This window comes from Centroberyx affinis, unplaced genomic scaffold (assembly GCF_046629955.1).
Source record: "Centroberyx affinis isolate AG114_WGS23_722 - 3 ecotype Tasmania unplaced genomic scaffold, CSIRO-AGI_Caff_v1 ptg002859l_1, whole genome shotgun sequence".
NCBI classification, from domain to species: domain Eukaryota; kingdom Metazoa; phylum Chordata; class Actinopteri; order Beryciformes; family Berycidae; genus Centroberyx; species Centroberyx affinis.
The window spans coordinates 179055-202362 of record NW_027280994.1 but is presented as its reverse complement, the minus strand read 5'-3'; the positions used below and the strand labels follow the sequence as shown (position 1 = coordinate 202362).

The 23308-nt window shown below is 40.1% G+C and overlaps 1 protein-coding gene across 1 annotated transcript in view; it reads left to right on the top strand.

The window, feature by feature from the left end:
* esamb (endothelial cell adhesion molecule b) overlaps positions 1-23308 on the top strand; it is a 48120-nt gene that overhangs the window by 13201 nt on the left and 11611 nt on the right. The window contains exon 2 of the mRNA XM_071536342.1: positions 16219-16450. Coding sequence (XP_071392443.1) covers positions 16219-16450 — 232 coding nt within the window. The remainder of the gene's footprint in view (positions 1-16218; positions 16451-23308) is intronic.

Genomic DNA, 23308 nt, shown 5'->3' with positions numbered 1-23308 from the left:
AATGATGCATCTCGGAGGAGTGTGTCATTTACACCCCGGCGTAGGCGAGGGTCGTGATGATTTAGACCAGGTGCACCCTGGGAAAATGGCACACACTAATGAGGTACATTCCCTCTTCAAATGAGACCTTTGCTCTGATAGACACCAGTGTGTGAGACCAGGCATACACACACACACACTGAACGCATACTATATACAAGACTACAAACTAACGTCAAGCAACGTTTGATTTGCCAAGAGGCTTTTTTCTTTTTTGATGTTTGAGACACACAATCCTGTTAGACTGAATGCTGGTGTTCGTGGTTCTAGTGCTGTGGCTGAGAAACTAGTCTTGACCTGAGGAATTTATGTTCATAGTGTTTTTTTGCAATTCATCACAATTATTCTTTCCTTCTAATTGCAAAGGAGTGTCACAATTGTAATAGTGAGGGGGTTGTTTTGCTAGAGCTTGCTAACACAGAGAAGCCTTTTTTTGTTTCAAGCTATATAACTATAAAAACCTGTTTCATCAGCATCTTAAAATGTTTGCTTTTATCCAAAGAGGAAAATTGATTTCCAAGGGTAAAAGCCGTGAAAACCGCTGGTCTGTAAAAAAACACCTTTATTCTTTTGACTTTGTTGTGCCGGTAGGAAATGGGCTGTCTGCTGGCAGCAGATGAGTTTTGCACTAAGAAGATGGAAGATTATAGTCCTGTTTGGCTGTTATAGTAGAGCAATAGGAGATGGGATTTTTTTTTCCAGTGGTATAAAAAGCTAGGATAGGTTTGTAGGCAAGCTGGGATTGGAGATTGGTTAGTTTTGAAATGGTAGATGATAGGCCTGCAGAACAGAGGCAGATGGGTTTTTAAGTGTAAAAGGGCAGAATTTGCCTTTTTGGAATAGAAGAAAAGGGGTGATCTTGTCTGCGAGGAGATGAGAGATTAGTATTCATTGAGGAGTTAGAGGCATCCTCGCTCCTTTCTCCTGTTGCTACACTGTCTTAGCCAGATGGAGGGGAGGGTTGTAGTGACCAGATTAATGTTGTCATCTGGTTTTAGGTGTAACCCGGTTTCAGAGGCTTCAGGCGTGGCTATGTGAGGCTACAGAAGGTCTCCTGAGTCAATCTGGTCGTGTGGCAACTCACGCCCAGGCAGTGTGGTTATTCTTCCCCAAAGATTAAAACTGAATTACGCTGTGCCTCCATAACATTACTCTCTCTCACGTAATGCTCACTTCAAAGGAAAGGCTGCTGCTTCATTTTCAGTGGACACTCCATATCCACCTATTGAATACTTGCCGTAGTCTTTTCTCTTTCGTGGTTATTTACTTAAAGAGATTTCCCTTATCCGCTGACAAAATGATAAAGGTTACTGAAGCACTGGTCTTTGTTAGCCTAACTACCGATTCTTGTGTCAATGAATCCCACAAATCCTCCTGTAAGTCGCATTGTTGTGACCATAAAAGCCATTGCTTGGTTTTCAGACCCTGAGGTCCTTATTGTAGCTGTAACATCAATTTAGTATGTGCATCAAACTTTCACTCTCTTTTGTCCCTCTGGTAGTGTGGCAATTGCCATTAGAATTAATACCTCAGGGTTTTGATGCTGAAAATAGAAGCAATCCACCAAGCAGAAAAAAAGGGCCAAACAGTATTGTATTTTACAATCTCACTGATCTGTCAAAGCCAAGAATAATTGGGTCTTTGGAATGACTGAGAATTGAAGCCAGGCTAGGTAATGACCCTAGTATCACTTTAAGTGACATTCCTGTCTGTAGCCCTCTCCAGACACCATTAGTATGAACAGGCAAAAGGTTTGGTGAATGAAATCTTTTCTTTAGCTCCCCCCACTAATGTTATCCTTTCTGTTAGGACTGTAGCCCTGTCCAGATGGGATTGGTATTACAGGCCAGATTGAGTAATGTAATTATTTACATTGCACACCAGTGATTGCAATAAACAATCACACAGGATAAATCTATTACATTTTAATTCCCCGGAGTTATTCAGGAGGTGTTTCATTTTCAATACGTCACACACTATTTCCGTTGACAACTTTTCCGCACAGAAAAAATGACACAAATCACAGCTCACATGGAAGTTACGCTGCAAGAGTTGAAATGGCTGGCATTTAATAAAAAAAAAAAGGAAAAAAAAAGTTGGTTTACTGAAATACAGTCAGATATTTATGCTGTAACTGTTACTCCCTGGTGGATGGCTTGTAACAATCACAAATAACATTGTTTGGCATAGGACTAAAATCAGTGAATTTCACTAGTGGGAATTATCTCACCTCCTCCAGTAAAACTAATCTTGCACTTATTGGGCTAATGTCAGTTATTTTCCCCAAATACCTTGGTGAAAATTAGTTTCTCTGTGGTAGGTAGGGTAATTTTAATTATCATTTGAGCCATTTTATTTATTGCAGCCATGTAAGTGATTGCAGCCATGTAAGTGATTTTCCCCCTTGACCACAGTATTAATTTCAGCTTCAATTATCTGCTGTTTTTCAGTGCACTTGTAGGTGTTCTGTTAATTGTAGACGATGTGGAGACACACTTCTGTGCTTCAACTCATTTGCAGCTGGTTGGGCAGCAGTCAGCTACTTCATGATTTACAAAGAGCAAGCAATTCAAATCGTCTGAGGAGGCTTTTGCTAATTAGACTATGGTATGAACTATGGCTGCACGGATCAGGTTTCCTGGGGCCGATTCTGATTGGCGATTTTTCAACAGTTTATCACTGATTTGATCACTGATTGAAATTATACATTTTACAAAATTCAAATATTGCACTGTGTTTAACAGATTGTTTGTATGGCTGCATGACATAGGCCTATAGGTTGCCGACATAGGCTGGCCTATCCATGTGTAAATAAATCATGATTTTATAGTAATTACTTGTTAGTGTGTGCTTGGTGACTGAGGTGTTTACTCACCTATTGCTGCTGGTAGTGCATGAAAAGTTTTTCATTGCGGCAGAACAGTGAACCACAGTGGAAGTGACCGAATGTCTACCTTTAGTCTATCTATTAAATAACAAGTAAACGTGTCATCCACCACGAATGATGCAGGCATCCCTTGGGCCAATCAGTAACAATATGCATCATCCCTCAAGTTTTATCAGAATTGGACCGGTGGTGTAGGAGGTTTGAAATTTTGACCTTTAATTACAGCATCCCCATGAGGTCAATCAGTGTAATTTATTTTAAACACCAGAACACACTGCCAAAATGCATCATCCCTCCGAGTTTCATCAAAATTGGACTGGTGGTGTTTGAGATATCATGTTTGAGTTTAAAATTTTGACCTTTATACCATCCCCATGAGGCCAATCAGTGCAATTTATATGCTGGAACACAGTGCAAAGATGCATTGTTCCTGCAAGTTTCAGCAAAATCAGATCAGTGGTGTCTTGAGATTTCACCTGAGATATCAAGTTTGACGAACAGATAGACGGACAGAAGGAGGGTTGGGATTCGAAAAGCATTTTATCGAATCTGAATCCAGTGTTGAATCTGCTTATCGAATGTGAATCCTTTTGAATCCCTTATCAAACCTTTTTACATCGTTTGTTGGGGAAAAAAGGACAAAGAAAATTTCAAAAACACAGCACTCGTCATAAGTGTATATTCATCGCACTTGTGCACCAAATTACAAATATCACTTTTCTGACGACCTACAATATGTGAAACTTGTCATCTGGTGAGAGCTCATCACTATGATAGGCTTTCTGTCAATCAGCTTAACTCTGAACTTATATGTTAAAGCAACGGCACATCCCAAGACAGATTCACTTATGTTACACCTACTATCTTAAACTATAGTTAGACCCATCATTTCAACGTGATTTTTGAGATCTGATTCTACAAATTGGATTGCATTGCTGTATATCCAGACTGAAAAATTAAAAATGCCTGTATCTCCTGTGGCTGTTTTTAAATGTGTCTGTGTTTCTATTTCCCGCTCCCTCTCTCTTTTTACATGTCATGTACGCATTGTGGCTGGATTTTGACAGCAAAATCCAATTTTTGTACTTTCAGACCTGTAACTAATACATTGCCTGGCATGATTGGATGAAAAGACAAGACACTGCAATCAATATTGTTGAACAATATTTTTAAACAAAGTAAAAAACTGGAGAACCTGCGAATCTATGAAACTCTCAGCAAATCTAATAGGAAAGGTTTCCTTTTAGAACATTTTATTGTCAAGAACCTCCCTTGAACTCCTCCTCTTTTGCAACAGTTTTTTCCAGATTAAAAAAAGTTTTAAGCGAAACGATTATAAATAACTAAGAACCCTTTTAGTAACCGAGAGGGAACAAGAGCAATATGAATGTATAGAACATGAACATGCAAGGGAATTGAAACAGACATGGCTCCTGCTCTTCCATTATACTTTCTCCACCACCACATATGCATAAATCTGACTAATAGATTTGAAACCGCATCAACTGGCAATATGCTTAGACAATAACTGGTTGGCAAGCCATTTGAATCATCAGGTTTAGAGCCAGGTGAGTAGGTACACTCTTGAATACTCTCATGAGTGTTGAAAAATAGCTTACTTAATAATAAATTTAGCCTAACTGATGCCTCGGCATGCATCCAAAGACATGAGCTGCTTTGTTAAATACTCTCCTGCATCTTTCCATTTCATAATGATGTAACAGCAGCACATATGTCATGCATTAAGTTCCATATATCAGGAAATATAGAGTGAGTATAAAGTATATAGTTTTTTTTTTATTTCAAGTTTTCAGCTGGGGAATTTGCTCATTTCTATTTCAGGCCCAGAGGTTGGTTGGCTCTCTAAATTGATCTAGCGAACACAGCTGCTTCTGAGAAACCTGCTCAGACCTGATAAGCTCAGTAACCATGGCACCTTTAGAGGCATAGCTCAGACATCATGGCTCAGACATCAAATATGCTTCATTTCAGATGGGAAGGTGAAGTCATACAATTTCTCTGGTATCAAGTCTACCCCCAAAATATGGAATTTATTCTGAAAATTATGGGACATAGGACAAATGATTTAACCCCCAGTCACCCCTGAAACTGACACCTGCTTGGGGTTAAATAGACTCGAGGGTGGAGATGCTTCAATATACAGTAGCTGTGGCATACTGTATTCAGCTAGTCATTACTTCAGCTCGCACATAGACTCTCCTATACTCCACAGACAAGATAGTTTGAAGATGTTTTCTTTGACGATGTAAGGGATGAGTCATGTAACCAATTAACTAGCATAACCCTACCTGAGTTTAGCATTGTGTGTTAGCTGAGTGTCTAGCTTCATTTGGGTGGGAGAAAGCATTGGGAGAAAAACAAAAAAGATTCATGGAGGTGGCTGTTTATTTTCTATAACAGATTACTAAATTACTATAAGCTCAAACTCTGAATGGGAGCTTTTTTTCACAGCAAGGTTAGAGGAAGACAGATTGATAAAACAGTGCCCCTGTTTTCCGAATTCCACTATTGAATTCCCCTTCAGGCGGACTATAACTAATATTTTTTGGCAGCTTCAGAGGCAACCATCATCATGTAGTCCACTCAGTAGGCACGGGTATTGTCAGATGGTAATTGCGGAAGGCTGTTTTTTTGAGGATGACTGGTTCAGCTTCATAGAGAAAATCTGGGATGTGTAAAATAGAATTTTGCAAAATTGATTTGCTTGTTGGGAAGGTCTCTGGCCAGCCAAGCCTGACATTGACTCCCCTCAGTGGCAGAGATAGTGGCATTTTCCAAACCCAACAGGATCCATTCAGAGTAGAATGGGCCAGGAGGGGTACTGATTAATTTTTGCCATGAATAAATTCCAAACGAGTAATGGGTGCATACCCAGGGCCGCCAGCGGGCCGTGAAAAAATCTCCACCATGTTCAGTGAGATTCCAATCAGTCAGAGTTGACTTTGATAACTGCAAAGGTAACTGCAAACATGGCGCCTCTGCAGTATGCATGACATGGTAACTTCACATACTAACCAAAACTCTAATGAACCTGAGATCTGCAGACGCTATTTGCCAAAAGTGTCCCAGTGGCATCAAGCATTTGGTTTGGTTACATATGATAAGGTTTTATGCTTTTGTTCTGTTTGCTCTTGTATCTCATTTTTGATGCTTCTGTTCTGTTGTGATTTGCTTGCTATTAATTGCATTGTATAAAGTGATGCTACACTGAAATACACTTGATTTTTGTTTAATATGATGATGATAGTGGTAAAGATAATTATAAATATCATAGTGTTATAAATAGGGATGCTATGATTGTGGTCATCCTGGGCAGTTAGTTAAAAATATGCATACAGACTGAGAAAGACACCAATGTAAGGTTTTCTGGGCACTAGGCAGCTTGTGTTAGCACTTTGGCCGTGAGCAATTAGAGAGCTGTCACTGTCCGGTGCCCAGCCTCTTTGTCAAAATCAGCTTTAGAGCAACAATATTGATCAAAAACAAGATAAGCAGGACACTGCTGTAAGAGTAATAACAGTAACACTAAATGGTCAGATGATACAAATAATTGGATCTTAGAAATGCATGAATATTCATTGTTACAACAGAAAAAAATAGCACTAGCAAAAAAAAAAAACGACCAATGTTCTATTTTCAGTGATTCAAACTCTACCACTTGCTGGATTCATACTGTTCAAGACTGTTTCTTTATCCACCTGTTCTCCTGTGCATTGAAACTGAGTAATTGCCCGAAAGCAGACTGAAGATTCTCCAGGATTTTTCAGCAAAATCCTCGGAGATTACTGCTATGCATTTAAATCCTCCAATCAGTGCACTTGTGCACAGCTGCACTTGCATGTCTTGCCTGATTTGAAATTAGAAAATGAGTGTAACTGCCCCAGAGACAGATCTAGAGCTTGAGTATTAAAGGACATGTAGGTTTTAGAAAGGGATCTGATGTCCCCGCGACACCAGCAGAGGATTTTTAGGCTGAAGGCATTGTTACAGGCGGAGACACTTGTAAATCCCACATTTGGCCCACAGTTCAGGACACAGTGGATTAGGTGGAAAAGTGAAGTAAGATGCAAAGCAGCATGCAAGGGGGGCTAAGGTAAAGGTTTGATGGAGTTAAATACTTTGGAAAGCATTTATTTCAAGGTTGTGTTTATTCATTATTTTATTAATTTCATAGTGTTTATCGAGGAATAAATTGCACCGTGTCTTTGATAATATGTGTGACAGAAAAAGTGTGGCAGAAAATCTTAATTTTTGTTTTAATTTCACACCTGAACTACTTACTGTACCAGTCACACAGTCCTCAGAGTCTGTCCCATCTCAATCCATCCCAATCCTAAACAGTCTACCTTTTAAGATTATACTCATTCAGTTGAAGCTATTCCAGGCTATGTGAATTAAATTGCTCTCATAGTTTCCCACATTAATAAATAATTCCTCCCTTTGTCAATTAGGGGTTCTTCTTTTGATATCATGTTTTTTTTTTGCAGTTTTCACATGAGCCAAATAGTTGTCAGCTCTCTCATAACATTGCTGAGAACTAACAAGATCATTACACAAAGACAAAAACAGGTAGAGTGTGTCTGTGTATGTGTGCATGTATGCACAAATGGATATGAATATGTTAGTGAAAGAAATATGTTGCAGATAATTGGGTTCCCTCTGTTACGTTCAGTTTTAGTTTAATGGTCTGTATCTAACTTGTCAGAATGAAAATATTTGCTCTGTGAAACGGTAATGTATGCATGCTTTGCCAACCTATGTGATTTATTAGGGTACACGTTTCATCTTGTTTTGTTTACTTGTGTGACTGACCAGTGCAATGTCTGCATTGTGTTGTTGTTAATGAGAACCGACTCCAGGGATGTATCCTCGTTCACAAATAATGACGACCATTTATTTTGAACGCGAGCTCAATAGCTACTGAATCATGCTGTAGTATATCACTAGGTGCAGTATATCTGCCTAAAGAATGATGGCCATAGGAATTTAGAAGTGACTGCAAAATATAAGATGCATTATGATTATGATACAGGAAGCGTATAAAACCCACCTCTTCCCAAAAGGAAAATCAGAAGAGGGGAAGGTCAGTTTTAAAATGGGACAAGGCACAGCAGGGGTGCAGGAGGAGGAGTTAATCTTCACTCTGCACACAAAGTCGCTCACAGTAGGAGGTTTGCCACTACTTCAGGTAATATAACCATAAATGCAAGTTTTTTTGTGGGTAAAAGTGAATATTTCCCATCCCAGTTACAGGTGCATCGATGCTTAGCAACACTTAGACCTAATTGGTTTAGCTGAAGGCCTGGACAATGGCTTGTGCCCTCGGGAGCTCTCTTCACTTCCTAGAAGAGCATTTTCTTTGAATTTGCTTTAAGACAGAGGTTAGATAGATAATTTTAATCAGGTTACAGCTTCATGGCACAAGGCCCAACGCTGACGGCTGGTTCGTGACAGAGTGTGTGTGGTCAAAATGACATAATTGTGGCCAAAACGACTGGGCGTGTTGGCTGCATTTGGGAGTCACACTCGATGTCACACAACACTTGAAATTTGAAACAACGTGGACGCCTAATTGTGGAAGTGGCTGGAATCAATTCCTTGACTCCTATACATTAAACCATAGGAAGCGCTGTGTAGGCGGCAGCAGCACCCAAAGGTCTAAGCCATGGGAACTCTTATGTGAGGGAATAGCCTAAAGCTAATTCACACAAATTAAGAAGAACAATAATAATTTTGCACTAGTTTATTTTAAGGTAGCCATAGTATTAAAGGTAATTTCTTTGACAGACAGTGAGCGAGCACTAGACTATGTACACAATGCTCGTTCCCTTATGAAGTCCCGCCTTCATGTTAAAACAGCTGAACAATTGGTCAAGTGGTATCTTGACCATTTAGCTATTTTATGTATGCAGACAACAGGAAAGTAGGTCCTTTGCACACGGATATCAGGAGATGGGTGCGTAGGAGAGTCTTGGAAGCCCACAGAACATGCGAAAAGTAACTTAAAACTAAAATTGAAATCAAAATTGTAAATGAAAGCATCACAATACTTGCTAATTTGATGATTTTCAATACACAAAGTAGCAATGTTGCAATAATTGCAATTGATTCCATTTTTTCATTTGACTACAGTAAAAAGCTGAAGTTACATACATATGGGTAATAACCTGCCAAACTGAGTTATGCTAATGTATAAAAATCCATGAATAAATTACTAGATGAAATTCAATGCTTTTTTCCAGACTCAAGTGAGTACTTGTAGGCATTCTTAAACGGTCCTTTTTTCATTTTAAAGAGCATCATTATGAATTATAAATGAATGTACTGATGCTTGATGTCAAAGTAATGGTACAATATTAAGGGGGGAAATATTGTCATATTATACTATATTGATTTTTTTCCCCACCTCTAGTGGAGAACACTGTGCCTTTTAAGATTTTCACATTAACTAAAAGGTCCCCAGGTTGTGTGTTAATTCAGCCTGGACTAATCTATAGTCCAGAGTCATGAATTTTGAAGAAACACAGATTATGCACTGCAAACCCTCAGTAAATAGCTTGTGAAAGGGATATTTAACTACCCACACAATTGTCCCCGCGGTCGAAGCACAGTAGTCATATTGTGACGTCTCCTTGTGTACGACTTTTGTGTATCCTCATCTCCCTCCCCTCTAACGCCAGCTTGGGCTGATAATAAGATTAGAGTGTGGAGAGGCAGCTTAGCGACCTGGCCTAAGACACAGCAGTGCAGGATCCTTTATCTCCAAGAGTGCTGCAGGATGGACATGACTGGGGCCAGGGGGCTCAGAATAGAGAGTGGGGTTAAGGCTATGGAGGTTAAAGGGCAATAGTCGCCATTCAGCCACTGTACCAGGCCCGCACACAGCAAATACTGACATATCTTCAGAATCACCCCACGACACACACACACACACTCATAAACATGCACCAAGACCGAATTGTACACATTGTTTTTTGTACCAACAAACACTCCTAATTTATCCATCCTTAATTATCTCCTCCACAACACACACACACACACACACAAAACTTTCTTCCCTCAGGGGAAATCTGAGTGGCTTCATGACAGCAGCACATCCATCCACACTAATCAATGCGCTGTTGAACTGTGGCAGAATTAAAGGCTTAACCCCTTTGCCACCAACTGTCTACCGACATCTTAAAGAGAGATTTAGAGATGGGTATTGCGAGGCAGTCTGATTGTGGGACCTAAGCCACAATACAATACTATGACAATTCTGTAAATACTGAGATTGCAGTGTGAATATGTATGTGCTGCCATGAAAGGACATTTCCTTTCCTGTGATTCCAGCTTGGTTGAAAGAAAGGTTTAATCGCTCTTGTGTGGTGTCATTTGGCGATAGAGAGTAGCAAAACAGACATTTATTTATATGAAAAAGTTGTAGATAGTTACTTTCATGCATTTTTCCAATTAGTGGAGAAATTAAATGAAAGTGATTACTGACTTGGGGCCAATGGGACAATCAGAGGATGAACTGTTAATTGTCAAACACACAGAATCAGAGAAACAACATCCAAGAGAATAACAGACGAAATGTAACGGAGACCATTTTGCAGGATTTTACCAATGGCCTGCTCTGTGTGGTCTAGTCATAATGTGTTCAATTTGTACCTGATGTAGCATCTTGAATCTACAGAATTGGCTTTTGGTTTATCAAAAACCAGTTACTTGATAGTGTGTGCTGACTGTTCTACTATCTATTAAACTGCCTGTTTTTATCTGGAAGTTTCTGCAGACTGTGTGCAAGCTAGTTGCTCTGCAACATTAACACATAAAGAGAAGGTGAGAGCATGTGTTTGACTCCCATTGGCCAATACAGACCTATTCTGCTATTGGTGAAAAATTACAGTCTCATTACAGCTACAATATACTTCTTTTACCTGATAAATGAATACAATTTTATTGCACAGATTAAATGGAAGGGACACTTTTTGGCCACTACATGTGTCCATCACATCCCTAATTATCTGTATCCTTTGCTGCCTTCTTGTGGTCTGTAAGCAGGACTTCCCGTCAGGCAGACTGTCAGGTAAATCTTCTTGGCAAACTACTGACCGATAAAGCTCAGAGGCCAAGTTTTCCCCCACGCGATCAAACTGGATTTGAAAGAGAGACTGGTAAGATCCAACACAGGGCTCCAGTCGCTCTCGTGTTTGGATGATTTCATGTGAGAGACAAGATGTTTCAGAAGTAACCAGTATTGAAAAGTGAAGGTACGGCCTGATGTGGAGTACAACAGTTGAGAAAGAATACTGCGAGCAATGCGGATAGATGCAGGATAGACTTAAAGATGACCAGTGGTGGGCTCGTTACCCCACCAAAAATAACATGTTACTCATTATTCGTTACTCATTTTAAATATTATGTTATTGCATTACTCATTAGACCCTGGGAGCAGTAATTCATTACACTACACATCATATTACTTTCTGTTACACCGCCAAAAATTGTTGTTTGCATCCTCTTACCTTCAAGAATTGGGATAACTCAGTTTCCTCGCCTGTGTCAACGGGGATCAGGGAAACCAAACATCGCTGCTATCTGATTTCCTTTTGCTTGATCAAATCAAAGAAGTAGAAAAACTTCCACTCGGAGAAAGTATGCTTCACTTTTTATTTCATCTAGTCTAGCTCGTAGCTTTTGGGCTCGCTCATGGCGTGTCTGCGTCAACTGAGAGAGGAACACACCTAAATATGAAGAAAGGGAATGACGGGGATAATCATAATTCCTGGATTATTCAACTTCATATGATATTTAAAGGAACAAAGCAAAAACGCTGCATGAACACTAACATGATTTATGTCGGTTGGAGTCTTTGCACTTCATCTTTGACATTGCTGTGTTACATCTCAATCCTCCGCTGACTTTCTAGAGAAGTCGTCCCAAAAATAAATATATATTCATATTTTTCAGATACTCCTTTAGATAAATGCAGTGTTATATTTGGTGAGGGTTTTTGCATGAGGTTGACAGTTTGAGTTACTAAAAAGAGATGCTTTTGATTCCTTCATGTGTAGATTTGGATTCATCCGAACTCAATGGTTGTATAGCAGAGATATGGAGCATTAGAGTAGATACTGCTTTCATATTGCCTGAACACTGTATGTACTTTATTGAGCCCATAATGGAAGAGTTCAGAGTTAGAGGTTATCTGATACGAAGGTGAGCTGTTTGGATAAACAAGGGTCACAAACCTGAGCCCCTGACACCCACTGCTCATACTTAGGGTGTCATCTGGAGGGGTAGAGGAAAGTAAAGTAGCTCAAGAGGATTACACAAACACCAGAATAAATCTCATTCATGTCTTTGACCATTACGGAGAGACACCACAAGATCAGTCTCAAGGGAGCCACTGTATTCCATCTAATCCCACCATTCAAGGGAGCACTTTACAACAGCACAGTTTCTAACGCATTCACAGGCGGACACTCGAGAGGCCTTAAAAGCCTGTCTTGCTTAATCTATTGTGGCAGGGTGTGGGAACCATTGAATCCTTTTACACTTTGATATAATCCATGCTGATTACACTCCTCTCGCCACTATAATTACATCCCCTCTTAATTGTGTTTGAAAATGCAAGTAGGCATTGTCTTTATCCTCTCCAGTGTTTACCATTTCCATTTCTCTTTGACTGTGTGTACACTAGGCGTATTGTCTAGCATTTTATTTTAACTCAAGTGCAAGATCAAGTTCAGTAGTTTAATTAGATCCATCGTGTCGCAACAGTTTCTGTTAGGGCTTGTTGACTGTTACTTATTATCTGTTTAGAAATCTGTCCTCTTCTTATGTGTCACTGGTTGTCAATGTAGCCTCTTTGGAATTCTCTTCTAACTTAAAGGATAAGTTGATTTAGGACCTACATATAATTTCTCTTGCATAACTGTAATATTTGGACCCACAGACAATTTTGGCTCCCGAGTCAGCTGTCAGTTGAAATAAAAAAAAATCCCATTGCTAGCCTCTTGCTGCCAAATGGGGTTTGTCAAAATATCTCCAAAAAGCCCTGCACCATTTTCACTCAGTTGGTAGTCTTCTCTCAAACCCTACCCGGCTCCATGTGCAATTGTTTACAATCTGACCTGACCATCCACAAAACTAGATCACGCCGCCAGTAACGCACTTTCACCCCACAGCAGTCTGTGCTACAGCAGATGGAAAAAATAGTTCATAATAGTGTCATGAAAGTGTCATGAAATCAGAGCTAATTTTAATTTATGCACTTTGCAACTTTTCCATTTACTCTCAACTCTCTGTGGAGTTGAAAGTCCTATCCTTTAACCACTCCCTCCCTCCCTCACTCTCATTCGCTCTGTGGGAGCATTCTGCTCTTTCTAGTGCTGAACATTTGCTGTAACTCAGATTTGTACTATATTGTAGTATATTGTATATGGCACAAGAAGTAACAAGAAGTTTACTTTTACATAAACCCAGCAATCAAAATGGCAGTTTAGGGAGAGAGGCTGAAATAGAGACGACACAGAATTAGGCAGGCTTGGGGCAGCAGGGCGGCATATTGAGTACGGTGACTGCCCTTCAACCGGAGGCCTCAGGTTCAAGCGACCGTGTCGGGAAGCATCTTTCAGCAAGACACTGAATCTCAACCAGCTCCAGGGCCGCTGTTCTGTAGCTGACCTCCCAAGGTAGCTGTAGCTGAGGCCAAGTGAAAAGAGAATTTCCCTATGGGGATCAATAAAGAATCGCATTAGCACAGTAATGCACACCAAGAAGTGAAGCCAGAGTGAAATTAGCTGTACAAATTACTCACCGCACTAATCTCGCCTGTGATTTGCCACTCAACGGTAAAATGTCAAAAGTGCACACTGCTGGCTGCAACAGTGGAAAGCTCCACAGATGCACGCAACTGAATGAGTTGGCTGCACTATACAAAAATACCTAGTAGATATTAACCGTTACTTGAATCTGCAACCCAGAGTGGTGAACATGTTATCTTCGAAAACATATTGATCTGCAGCATTGTAAAGACAATTCTACAAAAAATGTCCTTATCTTTTGTCACTTCTATTGCCCACAAGAACAATTATCATTTTTCATTGATTGGGTATTGAATTGAGTTGTTGAGTCTTACATATATATCTTATAGGTCCATAAGTCTGATATTAAGCATCAAGTAAGGACCCAGATGGCATCCTTTGTGATGTCAAGCTGCTCTTATGGTGTCCATGGTCCTTGTCTCTCCTAATCAGATGCTCTTGACATCCCAGCCTGTACATTTCAGAAAGAGACAGACTTCAACAAAGATCTTACAGTGTATGAAAATGTATCATTCATTTCATTGCTAAACCATATTGCGACAGTTTTAGCCACAGTGTGTGTGCAGTTTGTTGTGCTGCAGTAGATGAGCTACACCATGTGTGATCATTTGGGAGAAACGAGGACAAAACTAAAGCCACTGTTAATGTTTCCGCTCAGTAAAGAGGAGAGTAGCAGTGTGGGAACTGGGCTCAGGTGGGAGACATGACTGATTAAGTATTTTCTATGGTCTCTAAGCTCTGAGCTCCCACTCATCCTGCTGGCCAGGCCCCACACCTGTATGTGTATATGTGGGTGGGTGAGTGAGTGGGTCTCTTGGGTGCATGTGAGCGTGTATTAGACTGCTGGATCTAATGTACAGTAATGCTAGCTTGACACTGACCATCTGAGCACTGACTCTCCCACAGTCCCAGCCATTGTGTGTCAGTCTCCTCTAGGATTTCATCATATACTAGGCAATTTACAATTCTCCAAAGACATATTGTACCCAACAGACTCCCTCTTTCTCTAAATCTTAGACTTTTTCTCCATCTTTACCAGTACCTGTTTATTCAGCTATTCTATTTTGCCCATATTGACGTAGTCTGTGCCTGTCTCCCATACTTGCTCTATTAGAGGACGTGTACAGTAAATTGAAATTCTGGCTACTGTGTTCTGAATCCATAGTGGAATGCTACACTATAATTAGGTATTTTTAAAATATTGATATAGTCTGTATAATCCCTTGTGCACTAGATGATATAAATTTTTAATGACCTCATTTCCGTGGTTAAGGTATAGGTTGAGGTTATGATGTAACCTGCAGTGAGCGTGCCCCATTTTGAAATCGACTGTGATCTGCTCTATTATAAGGATATTCAAAAAGATGCTTTAAAAAGTGTTCATAATCATTTGTGTTGTCTACAGCTGAATGAGTTTGTGAAATAGTTTGACTTGAGCTAACCTAAACCTTCTTTGGACTGAAAGCGAAAAACCCAATGTATGATCAAATTTGGAGATGGTATTCCTATGATATGTCTAGATTTGTGTACAAGGAGCTAGAAATATGAAAGCCTTGACTCTCTCCTATTCATCCAACCACTCAGTTGGATGAATAGCAGACTGACTATGTGGACACTGTAACAGCATCTTGGGTGATTTTCTGGGGATATGCATTTCTGCTTGAAAAACTGTTAGCCATGTTAGGAAATAAAACATATTTTGATGTTAATGTTTAAGCAAACATTTTGTGACTCCACAAATTCATCATCAAACTTTATTGTTCATTGAGAATCTCTACGAAATGTCTTTTAATCTCCTCACAATTAAATTTTTGGTACCCGGGATACTGAATCTGAGAGAGGGCTAGGTTTTAAAGTGTTTTTCCTTTAGCACAGAATGAATGGCATGATCCATGAAAATAAGTCTGCAAGATAATATTGATTAGTGACCACCAAGTCAGTCATATGGATTCGATTTCACTTCATACAATCTATACCAGGGCTTTGTGGGTAGCTCTCTGAGTGTGGGAAGAGGGACTGACTGATGGTACTTTGATTGTACACAGGGGCATCTGGAGTAAGACTTAACCACAGATTGCCTGGAGAAAGTTGATTTCTTTTGCCTCAGACGGTCTCCTCTCCTGTAAAGCTCCTGCTAACTTCATGGCCTACATTGCATTAACAATAGCCAGGAAGCTGGGACTTATAATCACAAGAGCGAGGACTGTTCCCCTCTGGAGTCTCCAAGATGTCATTTTTCTGGTCCCCAGATGTTGAGACATGCATGCAAATTGCACTGCACCATACACCTCTCAACCATGATGAACTTGAGAGGAATTTGAGTATTGCATGTTGCATATACAGATTATAGGCCTCCCCCTGTAATTCCTCTCTGATAAGAGCTCAGCTGAAATCTGAAATCAGATCACTCAACTTCTTAATTACAGTCGCACTGCATTAAGCCCCTGTGTCCCACAGGCAGCAAAGTGGCGAGGCAGTCGGAGCGTCAGCCGCAGAGCCAGACCCCAGACTTCTGCAGCAGCAGCCGTATCAGAGCCCTCACCCTGTCACTCTGTCAGCACAGCTTCCCTCTTGCATGGAAACACATGACAGATCTGGGAGATAAAACAGCCAACCCTCGCCCTGCTGCCACACTAATGGTTTATAAATATCTTCTTCAAAGACCCAAGACGGTGTATGGGGTGGCAGGGTGGTTATAGGCTCTGTTGTGGTGTAACATTGCAGACCCATTTAAGCTCACAGTTTGCCTTTCATTCCCTGCCACCATTCCCTGCCACAGGGAGCCCAGAGTTAGCTGGGGGGAAATGAGGGGCAGTGTGGGACTTGTGATGGACAGCTGGGCTGAAGAGGCCACTGGCATCCACCAGGCCGACATGAGTGCGAGGCTGACCACACACACCCTCACCCATCCCACCCACCAGAAGACATCGACTACTGTAATAATGTTGCGCAGGCTCTTCAGTGTCAAATTGCACCTGTTTCTCTATAGTGGTAAAACATTTACACTCGCATTCATATTCAAACATAAATACGCACACGTATACAGACCTAGGAACTTTTCCCCAATTGTTAAGTACTTCACAAAAGTTGGGGTTCTTTGTTTTTCTACATAAATAGTAGAGCTGAACAATTAATTGAAAAAAAAAAAAAAAAAACGCAATATGAACATATGCAATTTCCAAATCACAGATGCTGCAATTAATTGCTTAAGAGAGAGAGGATTTCTGAACAAGGTGTTTTAGTGCTCTGGGTAATCTTTCATCCATGAATCAAGTACAATATTGGTGAAAACCTTTCATCATACTCAAAATCAGTAAATCCTGCACACTGACATTTAGTTGTTTTTTAACAAAATCACTTTTCTTTAAACAGTTTTAAAGTTCTATAGATGTATGACAAGAAAAAAGATAATATGAATCACAGTTTAAATTGCAATTGCTGTATTCTGTCAAATAATCGCAGTTAGATTTTTTGTCAATATTGTTCAGCCCTAATAAATACCTATATCCCTAGTACGTGGTATTTCCTTGTGATCAAAGCTTCAACCCACGGATCCCTCCTTCCCTCATCGACCCCCATCTGCGTTCCTCTCTTTCTCATAGGTCTGTCTGATGTTTTGTTCAGCTCCGAGGGCTGTGTGTGAAAATGCGCTCAGTGTTAGATGTCAGAGTTGTAAAAATGTAAGGCATCCGGCATAAACACACAGGCATGCATGCCTCCGTCGCTGTAAATGTATAATTATTCACGTAAACAAACATGTGAAGAAGAGTCAAAGGACAAACGGCAGCCGTGTGCAAAGGTTCAAAAGGTTCCAGTAGATAGAAAACCACCAGTACCTCTCCTCTCAACTTCCACAACACACATCCACACATACACACACACACACACACACACACACACACACACACACACATACACAGGTACATGATGAATTTGAGGTCTCTGCTCTGTTTGTCACACCGACTCTCAATCAATGCATTGAATGTTCTGTCATCAAGCCAAGTGGGTTACAGCCTGGGTGTATGACAATGATCAATGAAAAGATGATTATCAAAGGTTGTATTGGTGATGATCGTGTCAGTGACGATTTAACGGTCACGAGATGAAGGTTATAAATAGCAGCTGAAATGAGAAGTTGAAGGGGAGCTTCTTTTTAATGTCGGTGGGGCCTCGCAATCTATCATACAACATTTTCCTCAATGCTTTTGTCTCGCCCGAGTCTCATCCGTCTGCCTTTGTGTGGGTGATGGAGACGGTGGCATGGAGACTGATGCAGAGAACTGAGAACTGCCCCAGTGCCAGAGGAGAAATGAAGAGTCAGTGGTACTTTTCTTGTTCCCTTGCTTTGAGTTTTTTAGGTGGCTTTGATACTTCATATTCCCTCGTCAGACTTCCCCAAGAGACCACACTGGTCTTTTTAGTAATTATTGCAAGACAAGCGTGACAAGTACCAAGCTGTTCTTCAAGGATACAACATGCTGGCCAGATCAACCGTGATAATCTATCAAAATGTATATTGGTGGCTGACACTGAGAAGCACTTTGAAATCTTCTGGCGTCGTTGGTGGTCTGGGCAACGTGCTTTTAGCAGGATGAACCGTCAGAGCATTTTCTAAATTCAGCTTTTACTAGCTCTTCAACAGAGAGAGAAATGGAAGGGTTCTCTTTAGATTCATCCTCAAGTTTTCTTTCATTTTTCCTACAATTGATTTGACCTAGATGTAAGAGAAGGGTGTCTGGTAAATAGAAATTGATAAACGTTCACTTCAGTTCTGCTATCTGTTCACTTTGGTTATTAACTTAACTCCTAAGTTTTTACATTTGTCGAATTTTTTTATGCAGACTCAAAGTGAATCTTGTACAAAAGTTAGTGCGCTTGGACTAATTCCAGTTCTGACTGACTTCTGTCATGACTGGAGTTGTACGTGTGGTATGACCTCAAGGTGATACTCAAATAATATTTAAGATTTAGCTGTGTGTGTGTGTGTGTATGACTGTACATGCAGATGTTTGTGCAAGTGGGAGGAAGCTCGCTGTGTGAGGACCAGAGGGGGGTGTGGGAGTTTTGAACCATGTGTGCATGGAGAATCAATTTAAACACAATCAAAAGTTAAGAGGGATTAAAGCTACTGTGATGAGATAGCACACTCAAAATGGCTTAAAATAGCAGCAGAGATTACACTAATGTAATCCAATTTAAAGGAGCCTTCTCCAAATATTTATTATTGAAGCACCATCTGTTTGAAGCCTGTAGGGTCAGTCCAATATGCACAGTTTTACACCATGAAGGCTATTTTGTTGTCCTACATTCCCTCCTGTCCTGTCTGTCAAAAAGTCGGAGAATAACCCCATTTTGTTTGCATCCTCATATCTTGATTCACATTTGTCCTCTTTTGACATGACCAAATCTGGAACAATACCAGCTTGACGTTTTCCTAATGCAAAACCACATTTCCGTGTTAGTTAAATGCCTGAATAAAGGTATGTAAGTTCACAAACCAAAAAACGATGAATCTACTACTCACTGCCTTGTCTTTTCTGTAGTAAAATATACAGTAAAACTCTAGCAAGTAGTAAACAAAATCCTGATTTGAACCTTGTTTATTCAAACCTCTAAACTTGAGGTTATCCAGACTTCTGAACTACCCAGTCTAATGAAAGATTATAATGAGGAAAAAAAATCTGAGGTGTAAATAGTGTATTATTATGATGTGTGTTGCTGCATGGCTAGGAGTTTATGGGGTCATGTTAAGACTTTGTTGCCACTATTCTGACACAGATCCCAGCTCAGCACAGACACACATGCCGTATGGTTTCATGCACATGAGCGCTGCCACTTCAGACGTGTTGCTACACAGAAGATCTTCTCTCAGATTAACAATATAGCATCATGTCGAGGATAAGGCAGTGCCACACTTAACGGTGAAGATGTTGACGCCTCTTTCCTCACTTTCAATACAACAAAAGTGAATATGTCAGGTTGTGGAGTGTATGTCATATGGTTGTCATGACACCCTGGAGAAGGCATATTGCCGAAACATCTTGTGATGTAAAATAAATATTTTGTATGGAGAGAAGTGTGCAACCTTCATATATTTATTTTTTCTGACTTTGGACCGATGGTGTTCACCTTTTTTATGGGTGTGTGCTCTACTACTGAATTACTAGACTGTGAAATGTAAACATAAATTGGAGTCAGAGCTTGGGACATTCTCAACATTATTTCATCAATTGTCATTTGTGGGAAAACAATCAGTTTGGTCAGCGATCAAATGAGACCACAAGAATAGATATCACGTTTTCTCACTTAGACTGCCTCTCAGTGAGGTTTTCTCTGCCACTCACAAAGGTAAATGCAGGATATTGATTTTTACCATGACCATTTAGCGTAATAGAAATGTACACATGTTCAGTGATGATGGGTGCCTCAATATTGTGTTTACATGAGGTTGACATATGAACATAAAGGGAGAAAGGGTTATTCCAAACATTTAACATTCTCGCTAAATTCACAGCAGTGCACACAAAATTTCTGTATGATATAAGACTTTGACAGTATCACACTTTGGAAAATGTATATAAAATAATAGGAAAATTTAACGGTGCAGTCTCTCCCTTCAGTCCCACTCTCCTCTCAGCGGAAGACCTTTTACCCTTAAACATGCTGCTGCTTTCACTTGCTCCAGATTAGCGGTACATTCTGAGTCCCAGCTGAAGCTTTAGCTACAGAATAGGGCTCACATTAGAAAAAGACATGGGTGAAAAGAGAGATTACTCCGGGAGATAGAGTGGGGCTGGTTAAAGAGGATCAGTTTATCTTCACACGGGCCTACATGCTCCCCGAGGGCTTTAAGAGAGGGACTGCCTTTTTATCCTTCACTTGATCACACACAGTCAAATTAGCTTGGAATGCCTTGTTAGGCATGTGAATTAAATGTAATTCATCAATAAATTAAGAAATGTATTCATTTAATCTTTACCTGCACCTGTGTGGCCGCTCTGTAGCATAGCCTGGATTTCAAATTCCCATTTACTGCACAGTTAATCTGTATTAACTCTATTTGCACTTATTGTATTTGTTTGTAAAGGGTCTTAGATGTGGATGCTTCACTGTTTTGGGACGTGATATGATTTTTTTCCGCAATATACTAGCACATCAGTTTAAAGGGTTTTATCTATTATCACTACAGATGATCTGTTTTATCATATGAATGTGCTGCCCTCTATGGATTACTCCTGATACTACAGCAGATGCACATTTGATCTCTTAATTGAGCTCCAGCACAGGCGTGCATGACAGGGCCGACTTTTCTTTGATTATTCTGTGCAAGTTTCTGAACCCAGCATCCCTGCTGTCTTAATTGCTGTTGCAGGAACTTAAACAGCCAATATCTCATAGTCAGGATGCCCTCCGGGAAAATAAAAACATTGTTTATTCTAAAGAGAAGAATCCAATTAGCAGATATAAAGCGTGGCTAGGTTGAACGATGGCCGTCGGCTAAATATAATTAGGGCACAGTTTACTGAGACTACATAGTACCACATCTACATCCCCTTTATTGGCAGCTTTTCGTGTTTTTTTTTTTTTTTTTTTGTTTTTTTTTCCTCCATACAACAGATTTAGATTGACTTCATACCCATATCCACATCTTGAACTGTGTCTCTGTCTGTCTGTGTCTATAGCCATACACACTAACCCTAACCCAGATGGAGATGGCCAGGGATTAGGGAAAGATTTTCCTTCATTTAATAAACAATTCAATGACACAGTTCTGAGGATAAACCTGCTCAAAGAAGCACAAGAATAGTCTGGAGTGAGGAGACTACAGGGCATTATCCGACTTTATCATGGAATCTATGTATCATTCAGAATTACTGTCTGCATCCATCGCTCCTCTCTCTACAGCTGTCGCTCATTCACTTTGAGAGGCACATGGAGTCTCATCACCTTAAGAGAAAACCTGATCCGTTCTGATTGCTGTCTTTGGTACACAACGTATATTAATCAAAATGCACTGCTTGCATAGCACATCATAGTATTATACAAGGCAAGATATTCCAAGTAATGTCCATGTAGATACAATCGTAGTTTCATCCCAAACAAGTCTCTCAGGGCAAAGCTCTGATGATAAAAAAAAAAAAAAAAAAAAAAAAAAGACTTTTCAATATTGTTACGTAATTGAACTGAAGCACATCCAAATCTTTTTTGCACATTGCTTTGCTGTTCGGCGCGAAGAGCAAAGACAATACCCCCCTGCCTCTGGAAATGAAATCTCAGCACTGACAGGATTTGTGAGAAAAACTGTGTTTCAATTCAAAAAAAAAAACTAACAAACAAATAGACAGGATTCATAACTCCTCTGGGCGACTGTACATTATGAAAAACCGGACTGATATGACTGTGATTGTGGGAAAGATGATGATGAAGATATTAATCTCATGCATGCTTGTCCAATGGATGGTTTTACAGCTTTACACCATTGACATGAGCAAGGCTGGATATCAGGACAGGCTTTACGATTAGACAGGATAAAAATTTTGTGCTAAAAAAAAAAAAAATACACATATCTGTGTTGACCTGCTTTCATGTGTTGATGATAAAAGCGTGTGGGACTCTTTTGCCTTGGGCAGATAAATAACCAGTCGCTTTTACCAATAATCAGCTGATCTGACAAAACATCTGCACTATTTTTAAAATGTTTAAAGTAAACAAATGAAAGGTTTAATTCAGAAATACTGTATATCTATTGGAAGAAAATCATTACCTGTTCATCATTCAGAATCTCTCATTTTGTTAGTCAATTTACCTTAAAAAATTGCCACCATTTGTTTTCATTTTGTGCTATCAAACATTCTGTAAGTAATCATTCATTCATTATATAAACAATCTGGAGTGTATCTTTCTTTTTTTTTTTTTTCAAATGATGGATGTCTCATTTTGGAGCAAAACTGTTCACATGTGGACGCCAAAAATAGGCTTGGCAGAGATCGCATGACATGACTGATTAAATGTAAAGCAAAGCAATCTGCTAATCAGTAATTTAGAGAATGTGAATGCTGTCACAGCGATGACAAGCGGCTGTGTTGGTGGCTGAAGTGACCATGTGTTACATCATATCCATGTCCAGCTGAGCTCTGTCTGCTCACGTGAGGTGAGAGGATTGAGCCTGGGATTGTTTAGAGATTAGTCAGCAGCAGGACTTACTAGATTCAGAGATACAGAAATTAAGGGAACACCATTGCAGTGGGGTCACTTTGTCCCAGGAGGAATAAAAAAAAAAAGCATAGAGTCACTACACCCGAACTATAAGCCAAAAACAAGATTTTGTCTCTCTGTTTCACTCTCTCTCACGCATACGCAAACTCACTCTCTCTCTCTCTCTCTCTCTCTCCACACCACACACACACACTCGTCCTCTTCATCCATGCCCCCCCCCCACTACCACCAATCGCCTAATTCTCCCAGCTGCATACGCTTTCAGTCTGAAAAAGAAGGAAGGCGTGCCTGTTCAACAGATGTGGAGAGGTCTCTCTCTCTCTCTCTCTCT